The 12,107-nt window shown below is 42.9% G+C and overlaps 1 protein-coding gene across 1 annotated transcript in view; it reads left to right on the plus strand.

The window, feature by feature from the left end:
* The window catches only part of pard3aa (par-3 family cell polarity regulator alpha, a), a 397,502-nt gene that overhangs the window by 247,052 nt on the left and 138,343 nt on the right, over positions 1-12,107 (plus strand). The window contains exon 16 of the mRNA XM_008275899.1: positions 6,899-7,085. Coding sequence (XP_008274121.1) covers positions 6,899-7,085 — 187 coding nt within the window. The remainder of the gene's footprint in view (positions 1-6,898; positions 7,086-12,107) is intronic.

Genomic DNA, 12,107 nt, shown 5'->3' on the forward strand with positions numbered 1-12,107 from the left:
ACAGTAGAGAAGCAGTAGTTTGGCTATGAATGGAAGATCACCTTTGCCATCAGCAATGACTTCCTTACATGACATGCTATTTATGTATTAGGCTGCCATCACTTCAGTTTTCCAAGCATACACTAACCATAGTCCCATTGACGTCAGTGTGTGGTCAAGGGACCATGGGCGATACCTTCCAGTCAGTTATGGCTGGTTGCTGAGGATTTATTCCTCGGTCCATGTTAGTCACTGATGAACTCCATTTGTCTCTGTAGGTCTCAGTGTTTGATGTCCCTGTTTAAACCCTGGACTTCCCCATGTTGCCTTTCTCTCCACGCCAGCGAGACATTGTCATTAAGCCAATCTACTAAATGTTCTGATCAATTGCATTGACGAGGGAATCCCCCGTGGAACATGGTGGAACACCGGTAAAAAATGACACTGGTGTCCCCTGGTGTGCATAAAGGCCTCGGTTTCCACTGGTGTGTACTTAGGGTGATTACCTGCTGCAATCCATGTATGGGTCTGATAGCCATGACAGCGAGGATCAACTAATGATCTCCCGTCCTGTCAGATCAATAGGCCAAAGTGTCACAGAAGAAGGGAGGACGAGAGGGAACACAGAGGATAAGAAAGTGTGAGGGTGTGTGATGGACAGAGATGGAGGAAACCACGTAGGAGAAATAAGATGGAGCGAGGCTATTAGTGTGACCTCTCACCTTACAGCTCAATGTTTCAATGGGCTACACTTGGTCAGAGGGCAGGAAAAGAGGAGAGTGAAGCTCTGATCCGTTTGGATGGATGCAACCAGGTGGCCTCTCGAGCCGCAGAACTCATCTGTCTCTGTCATCGCTCTCTGCCGGAGGGAGGAAGAACATCTCTGCCTCAATATCGTGGAATAGCTTCCGCGTGCCGAGGACGGCTGGCGAGAGGCCTGTGTGTGCTCCAGTGCAGTCACACAAACATGTGACCCTCGCCGTGCTCTGTGGACTATCTGAGTGGACGCTTTAGCAAACTAGAAGTAGAGGTACGGATTGCATCTTTTAGAACGTATGCATTGCACGTTTTTGATGCTCTTATTTCAAAATCGAGAGCATTGCATCTCTGTAACAGCTCAGCAGACTCAAGAAGGAAGTGAAAAAAGCAAAAACATTTTTCTCCTTTTTTGTGTGTCCTGCAGATGAAAATATGTTGTCTATGAGCCACAGTTGTAATGAAATTTAATGTTCTGACATTAAAATTAACCACCACAGTAATCACGTTGACTTTAATGGGCTACAGCTGTTAACTGTGATCGTGTAAAGCCTTCACATTACAGTATTATTGCTACATGGCTAACCCCACCCAGTAGCGTGTGTTTTGTTTTTAGCAGGATAGTAACTGTACCGGTGAGCGCCGGGATGGTCGGTAGCGTGTGTCCGCTTCTGCCAGAGGCTCATGAGAAGCTATCTTTAATTACAGTGCAACAAAGGCCACAATGAAGTTATCATATTGCCAAAGATTTTATTTTTTTCCCCTTCGCTGCATAGATGGTAAATATGAATCAGAAGCTCTTTAGCAAACACTAAATAGCCCCTTTGTGAAAGAGTCAGCATTCTGTGAACCATTATACATAATTAGAGTAATATTTGTCCCCATGTGACCTCAATTACACATTTCTAAGATATGTGTGTGACTGCTGATTATTTGGCATCGAGATATTGATGTCTTTTTTTCTTTTTTTTTTTTTGTTATGCTTTTGTTCCGAGAACTGGAGGGCAGGCAACTGCATGAAAGGCTCCAGTGTTTTCAGGATTGCAGAGTTCATCACAAGCTGAATAACAGCATTTTGATTTTAGCCAAGATAGCGGTTCTGGGGTTTTGTTGAAAATAGAAACAGCATTCACAGCACTCAGGTTTAGATGCTGGTGGTTATTTTTTGCTCCGGTTTCCTTGGACCAGGGGATGGTGAGGCAAAAAAAAAAAAAAAAAAAGTTGCTTCAAACTTAATGAAGACTTTCAGCTACGATGACCTTCCTTCAGCAAAACGATGTAAACAGAGACAACGCTTAATGCACATAAAATAAGACGAGGCCTTGAGAATATATCTGTTCATTATTTCATCAGCATTCAGAATCATCTCTCCGTAATAAGCAGCAGTGACTTTCAGGTGTCTCGTCTGGTTCAGGCTCTAACACACACACAGATGTACGCTGTCTGTTGATCTGACTGGCAACAGGAAGTGAGATGTCTCAGCTGGTTTTTGTCACCTGCTCTTTTTCCTCTCATCAACTACTGTGAGAAGCTGGTAAAAGACAACGGTGTTAAAACAGTGAGTGAGCAGCTGCATCTTCGCCAAGGTGCTGAAAAGTCCTCTGTCTCTCTAAACGTTGCCTCTATTCTCTATTACCGCCCGAGTTTTATGAACCACAGAGCGATTCCACTCATATCAACATACTATTCCCCGCGAGTCGTTTTCTTTCTGACCTTAGTCTTGTCTGCCTCGTTGTCCCAGTTTAGCCGTACAGCCATGTTGGTGCTATAAGAAGCATCGGGGGTGGGCGGTCTGTGATTTCCCTCTATGCTTATTATGCTGACAGCTGCAGAAAAGTAAGTGCTGCAGCGTCTCTAATTATTTTCACCTTTCAAAGCATCGGGTGGCCCCAGTTATACCTGTCCACCAGCCTCTCATTGTTTGTGTGCGTGTGTGTGTGTGTGTGTAAGTAGGATGACTTTAACAACTCTTCATCTGCATTGCTGCCCACTTGTGTCAAGAGGTCCTAGCTGGAAATTTTTCATAAAGCTGGGAGGGAATCCTGCAGACTTTCTAATTAAAACTGTGTCCTCTAGCAAAAGTGATCTGCTGACATGAGCGGATGCAGGGTGATTATGGGTGATGTATTGTCTTAAAGAGCAAATATTATAAATGCAAGCAAACGCCACGTCCGTGTTTTGTGTAACTGAACACACACACACACACACACACACACACACACACACCGAATCTTTGAAGGACACGACTAGCGGTGTCTGTCTCTTCCAAGTTGCTACTGTAGTGAAATTCTCAGTGTTGCTGATGCAACCAAGAGGTAACTCTACCTATCAACTAAGGGAACTTAAAGGCTGATATAAGAAAAGCCCCTGTGGACACACAACCGCAGGGCATCTCTTATTGACACTGCCGCACTTTTGCGAAACTCACTGTAAAGCAGATACAGACAATAGAGGAGGAGAGTGTTGAAACTGAGTGTTTGAGAAGTGACTTAGAGGAGTTGTGCAAGGGCTCTGAGGACAAAACTAACTATTGCACAGAGCTTAAGGTTCGCTCTTACACATTATTCTGCACAGATTAAAGATAGAATAGAGAATGGATTCTGAAACTGACACTCACATCATACATGTACATTACTTACACAAGTTGTACAATGAATGCAAGAGTCTTTTTTTTTTTTCTCTGCTTAGAGATCTTGAAATAGCTCGAACTTTTCACAAGAAACTGTTTCAGTAACAAGACAAACTTCTGCAGGTGTTTCTAGACAGGACACTGTAAGAACCTGGATCCCCCAGGAACTCCCTAATTCCAAGACCCTTACAGTGAGTCGATCTCTTTAGCTCTGCTGTGCTGTGTGAGGTGTTTTACAGCTCTGTCTTAACTAAAGTAAACTGCATTCTAAATTAAGTTTTAAAAGAACTAAAGAATTTGAAAAGTGCCACGAAGTCTGTGAAAGGAGATGGAGCTATAAGTCAGGAACATGCTTTGCTCTCAGGAGTCTGAGGTTTGTGACCGTGTGGGACCAATATTCTTAGAATTTTGTTTTCTTTACATTTCACTCTGGGGGCTGCAAGGTGGATCGGTGGTTAGCTCCGTTGCCTCGCAGCATGAAGGTCGCCGGTTTGCGTCCCGGTGAGGACAACTGGGATCTTTTGCATGTTCTCCCCGTGCAGCGTGGGTTCTCTCTGGGTTCTCCGACTTCCTCCCACACAGTCCAAAAACATGTTGAGGTTAATTGGTGATTCTAAATTGTCCGTAGGTGTGAATGTGAGTGTGCTTGGTTGTCTGTCTCTAAGTGTAGCCCTGTGATATACTGGTGACCTGTCCAGGTGAACCTGCCTTCACCCTGAGTCAGCTGGGATAGACTCCAGCCCCCCACGACCCTAATGAGGATTAAGCGGTGTATAGATAATGGATGGATGGATGTTTGCTTTGGCTCCAGCACCAAAACTAGATGGTTAGGTTTAGGAAAATATCATATCCTTTGGTAACACTTTCAGAAGCTACACATTAGAAGTTTGGTTAAGTTTAATCACCAAAACTACTTTGCTCGGTTTATGTAAATAGCACAGTTCACGTGTAAGTGTTTCACAACAAGTTTAAAGTTTGTCCTTTATTTTCTTAGATATTCTGGCACATGTTAATTTGAAACATATCTGTAATACATCACAAACAAATGTTATTTGGTAGAAAATGTGTTTCCTTCAAATTAATATATTTAATTGCGTAGAAACACATCTTTTGAGACAAGGCTGATATCGCTGGCGTGGTTGTCTTCTACTTGTCCGTCACCTTGGATGGAAAGGTCAAGCGATGCTAAGTTGTTCTGAGTAATTACCTTTATCCCATGATAGAACATGTTCATCCTGATGGAAGTGGTCTCTTCCAGGATGCCTCCATACGTAGTTCACAAGGGGTCACTGAATGGTTTAACAAGTATAAAAATAATTTGAATCAGATGCTGCGGCCTTCACAGTCAACAGATATTAAAGACAGCGCTCCACCGCCATCATTCATATACCAAAAGAGGGAAAATCTTTTGGAATAGTGGTGTTCCACCCTCCAGTAGACTTCCAGAGATTTGGAGAATCAATGCCAAGGAGCATTGGAGCTGTTCTGGTCCCACATGGTGTGTTGTTTAGCAGGAAGTCAACGCACTATAAAGGCCAAAAAACAGGATGTTGTTTCTCAACTGTATCAGAAATGTGTTTCACAACTTATCACCAATCCTGAAAAAAGCAGACAATTAGCACGATAAATTATCAGTATGCAACTCTAATTTAACTTCTGTCTTCTCCTATGAAAGTGTTGGGCCCAGCTTCAACTACCTCCGTTCCTGGAGTTTATCACTGCCATTACTGCCGTCCTGCTGATTTACAGTACCGGGTGAATTCAATTACCTGTGGTTCTCTGTCAAGCTGCCCAAGTGAGAAATGGCCTTCATTTCACCTGTACAGTGTCGGCAGCCATCTTAACTGGTCCAGATGAGCAGTCCAAAGACAAAAGGATGAGGCTTTCAAAAGAATCAATTAGCAAATGTGCAAGTACATCGAGGAGCTTTTGAAAAGTTTTCTCGTCACGGAGCGGCACGGCAAGATCGCCCAAGGAATTCAGGTGTAAACAAGTTTACCCTGAATTAGATTTTCAATTTGACTCATTCGTCGTCACTTTTCTGTTGATCAATGGGCGCTCTCGCTGTCAAATAAAACTATAAATGAAAATGACAATGAACGATGCGATGAAGTCATTGTGGTTGCAACGTAGGCTGGCATCATATTATTCAGTCTATTCATCGTTGTGTCACTGTGGGAAGTCTGCGGTATAGAACATGTGTTCACACGAGGTATCATAAATCTCTTCTGTCACATACCACTGATAAGAGCCCTGACAGATATGACAAATAACCTCCAAATGGACCTTTTGATTTTTTGTTGTTTGACTTTCCTTGCTCTCATGAGGAGACCTGTAGAAGCCCTCCCCCACACAGCTGTTTTGTTTTGTTTCTTTGCTTTTCTTGTCTTTTTTTTTTCTTTCTCTGTGCAAATACCAAAACTGTGTTGATTGGTGCTCAGATTTACTTCCACAATGTGCATTTATCATCCACCGGGCCCCAGCGAAATTAAACGACTCTCAGATTCACGTTGGGATCCTGCCAGAGTAAATATTGTTGTCTGCTGTTAGTGATTACACACAATTGTTCCGAAGCTATTAAATTTGCAAAATGGCTCGGCGATAATGGAAACAAAAGCAAAGACCGCAGGAAGTCCAGAATTTCTGAAAACCTTTGTGTAATGGTAAGCAGGTGTGTGGCGGAATTCAGATCCCGTCAGCTGTGTAGAGTTTGATTTTTTTTTTTTTTTTCAGCGTCCGTATTTAAGCGATGCACTGATCAATTTTCAAAGCGGATCTTCCCTCCCCTGTATTGTAATGCCACTTCTCATGCCGTTCAACAATGCTTCTGCTGCCCTTGGTGCTGAGTGCCAGCACATTCCCCATTGACTTTGACTCCTGAGGAGAAGCAAAGGAGCCATTCAAAGAAGTCCTCAGCGGGGAGGGTCAGGCGGGACAGAATACAGATCAGGGGAGCTCTTCTCCTGCTCACATTTGTCCTTGGACAGGAGTGAAGGAGAATGGATAAAACTTCTCTGGTCTGCAACTTTTTCCTGTGACTTTAAGAGACTGGATTCGGGGTAGTAGACATGAGATCAATTTTGTGTTTTTCTTCATGGTCACTCAGTCCTCTCGGGGATGTCACGCAGGCAGATGTTGTCCTGCTTCATCTTTGTATGCATCCGGCATTGGAAATCTGTGATAAGTGGTTATTTAATTTTTTCGAATGTTTGTGTCCTGTAGGCATGTCCTGATATGAAAATTTCATAGTGCAGTCACATAGTTCAGCTGGTCTTGGCTAAAGTTATCTGTTCACGGTATCATCCTGGTAATTGGTGAAGTGGAGATAAAATTATTATGTTTACACAAATGTGTGTCTGTGGAGGAGTGGTGTGCGTCTGCCTCGGCATATTTCCACGTTTGCTATCAGACACCGCGGATGGAATGTTAAAATATTGAGCACTGATGCAGTTCTAGATGATCCTCCTGCATATGCATGTAAGCATATATGCTGCTTCTTCTCATTCTTTCTCCCTCTCTTTCCCTCTCCGTCAGGTAACTACCAGTTCTCCCCCACTGTGAACATGCCGCAAGATGACATAGTGATGATCGAAGACGATAGGCCACCCCTGCTTCCTGCCCACCTCTCTGACCAATCGTCTTCCAGTTCCCACGATGACATGGGCTTCGTGGGAGAAAACCCTGTCCCCTGGATTCATGAACTGCCCGGTCAGAATGAATGGTAAGCAGCGGCTTGATTCCTAGTTTGCGGTGGAGTCAGCTGAATTATTTATAACTTGATGGACTGCAGACAGCCTAGAAGGTGTTTGAAGAAAGCAGGACGATGTTTATGTGAGGTGTTGGTTGGCTAGAAAGGCCATCATTTGTGTACGCTTGTATGTGCCACTGCGGGGAGAATCGTGTTTCCTCGGTTTGTCTGGAAATCCAGAGAATCCGGTTTCTTGACTGAACATTCTGCAGAAATTGCAAGTTATTGCCAACATTTATTACAAAGTGTAATAGCTTTTCCTTAGCAGAAATGGGTAAACCAGACTGCGTGCCTTGGTGTGTGAACATGGCAAAGCCTGTGTTTGGTTCTGTGTGTGTTAAATAATGGATCAGCAGCAGCAGTCAAACTGTGAGTAAAAGACTCTCAGGGACTCATACAGAACTTGCACCTTTCTAGCCCCAACGCTCTTGTGGGATTTCAATCCTTCACTCAAGTCTGCAGACCTCAGTCCAACTGGAGCATCACCATAATAAAATACAGCCAGGGCTCATCAAGCCTGTCAGAGGACTAAGTGTCTTAAGCACAGGATGCCCAAAACACAAGGGTAGTTAAAAAAAAAAAAAAGAAGAAGAAGTGAGTTCCAGCACGACATCACTGTTATGTACCGATTCTTTTGAAAATGCTTTATTTCAGCTTTAAAATGCTTTTTCAAAAGAGGTATAATCACTCTAAAATTCCACAAGACACTTCTTGCATGATTGCGGTGCTCAGGTACCAGACATTTGTAGACAATCCAATCATGTAGGCACGTTTTCTCTCTCTCTCTCTCTCTATTGCCATTATACAATTTCATAACGATTTGTGCTTTTTCTTAAGATTGCCTGATTGAGGTCACGTGTGTGCATGCGCCAAGAAAACTACAACCTGAAAGACTTTTTTTTTCACTCTCGGCTGCCACAAATAGAGATGCCGTATTTATTTCTTTTTTTAGTATCTTGATTTTGTTTTCCCCGGAGACTCTCGACCCACCCCCACCTCCCACCTCACCTACCCTCTCCATCTCTCTCTCTCTCTCATTTATTATGAATGAGTGGATTTGCTCAGCATGCCTGTTGTTCACGTGATGTCAGAGGTTTGTCATAGTGGATTAGGTCCACGGCATATGGCTGAAACGCACTCAGACTTCCTCACACACACACACCTCATCTATGTACTCACACAAACACACACACATGCGTGCACATAGACATGCATGGCGTGTGCACACGAGGCAGGAGTGTGCTATATACCAGTGCCTAGGGTTATTCTGAATAATTCATGTCCTCAAAGTCACACACACACACACACACACACACACATCAGGTGCACCTTCTCCTTTACTCACATGCTAACAGCTGCTCAAAGCGTGTATCATCATTCTGACTGACTTATACTGTTTCTCATTTTCCTTTTCAAGTGCCCCTAACATCCCGGCACACACACACACACACACACACACACACATACACATGCACAGCGTTAACAGGCATACTGAGCCAGCAGGGGATGTGGGTCAGCCAGACTCCAGTGTACTGGAACTGTTACTTTTTAATTAAGCTCTTGCAGCAGTGCAGCCAGGGCTCTGTATGTACTGAATATGTATTGTGCAGAGCTGTGAAAGTCTCACCTTTGGCCTCCAGTATTATGCAGCCTTCCTTCCTTCCTCGTGGGAGATGCCTTGCCAAGGCCACAGCCATACACCTACAGTGCATACACAAAGTGCAAAAAAAATGGCTGGTTGGCTTGTAAAGTCATTGTAATTCAGGCCCTTTCTCCTCTTGTCCTGTTTTTTACCCACGGGACTTGAGCAACTTTGCATTTCCTATTTCTCTACTGTTTAATCCTCTTTATTCATTTATTTATTTTTCTTTCACTTGTAGTTGACTTGTGAAATGAATTCCATCCCTGCTCACTGCTTTCTATTAATTTTTGGGATGATTAGAAAAACAAATGGTGGTTATAAAAAGTAAAATAACTGATCAATCAATCACACATATTTTTCTCTCACCTGTCTTTTTCCTTTCTCTATTTATAAATGTGTGCTCTTATCTTTTCCTCCTCGATGTTTTTCTCTTTTTTTTCTTCTCCTTGGGTTTCCAGTAAATGATACGGCCCACGTGTTGGTGCGTTAATGGGTTGGCCCTCAAGATAAATGGTTGTTTTGAAGGCAGAAATCCCATCTCACACTCATAGTCGAGAGACATAAAGTGACCTACTTTCCTTCTTTTTTTTTCTTGACAGCCCGAGCTAATACCTAAATGGTGTGTGTGTGCTGTGCATTTGTGCATACGTGGTCTTTTCACATTTTGCTGCTTCGCCCTCCTTCGCTGTCCCATAGTTATGAACCATTGTTATATCACTTCAGCTTTACAGGCCTCAAATGAACATCAAACAGGTTGTAAATATTACAACCCAGTGCTTTTAGATCTGTGTTAAAACGCTAATGCACGAATATCCGAGCTGTTGTTTGTCGCTGCTGCATAACAGACTGTTTTATTAGCATTGTTACGAATTGCTTATTTTTTATCATCTAGGTGGTGGGAGTGTAAGTGTTAGCTCTTGGCTTGAGGATTCAAATCCACTCCAGAGTCTAGACAACCAAAACTTCCATACTTGAATTGTATTTGTTGATATCACAGCCAGCTGCAGAGGATTGTACCGGTTAAGCTCAGGCTGCCAGTGCGCAGGGTTAAAAAGAGTGTGTGAAAGTGATTCAAAGCAGTGATGGAAACCAGCGCGTGTCATCCGCCGGGTTACACTGGATAAATAAAGGTTGTAAATTATTGCTTTGCATATCTGCGCTAAGTTCATTTGAGTATTGGGTCCTGACCTGCTACATTAATTCCCTCAGCCGTGCCTGTCTCCTCCTTCATTAGTTTGAATCCAGAGCCAAACAGGAAGGGCTGTGTCTAAATGATTTACAGTTAAACAGATACGATGTACCGGCTGATGGAGTGGCTTTGCCGAATAATCTGGATAAATAAGAAGATAAAAGGTTTTTCTGTCGGGAACGGAATGTGGAACGGCGTCAGAAAAATTTAGCGCACACGGCTCTTGACACAAGCAGCTTCTTCCGAGATGAAAAAGGGAATGTTTCTAGCTTTTCCACCTGGTTTTCATCCCAGGAGTTGATAAAGAGCAGTCGCGGGGTGTGTCTGCTCACTCCAGCCAGGCTCCCAGTCCGTCCCTGCTGCTTCTTTGTAGACCTGCATGTTTATTATACAAATAATGAACTCGTGTTATACAGTCTAGACATCAGAGACGAGACACCCGATCTGCTATTTTAAGATCGCTTCAGTATTGCAGAGATGCTCCCGTCAGCTTTCCAACTAACCGCATTAAGTCTACGTTCCGCGGTGGTGTTTAACACTTGGGAAAGTTTTCAGCTTTCATTTTGGCTGCTCAGCACCGTCACCCACGCCTCTATGAATATTTCCCTTTTCACAACAATGCCCCCCTTGATACTTAAACAAATCCTCGCTGAGATGCCATCAACTTTGTCCTTCAGAAGCAAAAATAACAGCTTTTAAAAGTATTTGCGGGCTCGTATCGGAATGTAGCATCTCGAGAAAAAAAAGGCAAATCTCTGCGCTCGAGAGAAGTTTGTGAGAAGCACCGCGAGGATTGACGCAAAGCATATTGGCTTTGAAGATCAGGCTCTGTGAGAGAATGGAAATGTCTCTCCTCTCAACAACAATACCTCTGCTTCCTCATGCTGTGTTTCATTTGAACCCATGGGGGCTGTTTTTTTTGGTCAATAAGTGGCTTCCAGTTTTGACACACCTCATGACTGACTGTGGAAAAGTCTAAGAAACTATTAATTCCAAAAATATAATCCGTCATGCATAAAATCCTCGAAAAAGGGCCTTTTTTTTTATTGTCGTTTATCAGAACTACCTGTAATTACAATTTACTACAACTTAATACACCACTACAGGCCTTTATGTAATTACAGGAGGACAGACATTTAGTTTTCCCACATAATTACTAAACAGTACAGGTGATTTTTGCTGTAGTTTTGTACATATTTTTGCAGTACAAGGAGTATTAACAAAATGAATTTGAGAGCATCATTGAATATGAAATACCCTCCACAGGGACCGGGGCTGCTTTCACCACGAGGACACCTTTTGGAGTTTCAGCTCCAGTAGCAATCTGCATCAGTCTGAGTCTTGAACGTGTAATTATCTAACTTATGTGAGGGCAGCAGATGAGAGTGCAGAGTACTTTGAGTTGGCGCTGAGGTGCAGAAAAAAAAAAGCCAGGGGGGTGTCTGCAGCTTGCTCATCAGTCTGAAGTATGGGAAGTGTTGCACAACATCACTGAGAGCCAGGAACTACTAGCAGCTAGCCTGTGGCGCACCGACTTCTATTAGCATACCGAGCACTGTCATCGTAGCTGCCCTGCAGACTGCCTGGATTAGGTTTTACTCCTTGGTATGTGAGAGGCAGCGAGTGCTAAAATCTGATAATGGCCACTTGATATTAATTAATATCATAAATATGGTGCCATTTCTTAAATTATGTATTAATTTTACGGGATGTTTTAATTGTTTGAGCGTGTATTTGAAGCCTCTGGGTTTCACCATCACTCATTATGAAGTAAAGCCAGAATTCTAGTCACTTTTAAATTTAACGTCCCTTGCAATCTTTGCATATTCATTATTATTATTACTATCAATCAGTTTATTTAAAAAGGGACCATGCACAATGTTAAACATAAATGTTGCCATTTGATGTATTGCACCAGAGTTTGCTTTAAGCTCATTTCCATCTGGGCAGGTCACAATGAAAATATTCCAATATTAAAATGTCACAAAAAGCTGGACGATAAACTACATGACACAATGAAACACAACATTACACATACACTCTTAGAAGCACATACCAACACACACTAACACACAATACCCCTCCATCTTGCCCCTCAGCTGCTGTGGTGGTTGGAGGCTGACTTCTCTATGGGACAAATTGTTTTCTTTTAGTTACAGGGGTT

This window comes from Stegastes partitus, unplaced genomic scaffold (assembly GCF_000690725.1).
Source record: "Stegastes partitus isolate 25-593 unplaced genomic scaffold, Stegastes_partitus-1.0.2 Scaffold61, whole genome shotgun sequence".
In the NCBI taxonomy this organism is placed as follows: domain Eukaryota; kingdom Metazoa; phylum Chordata; class Actinopteri; family Pomacentridae; genus Stegastes; species Stegastes partitus.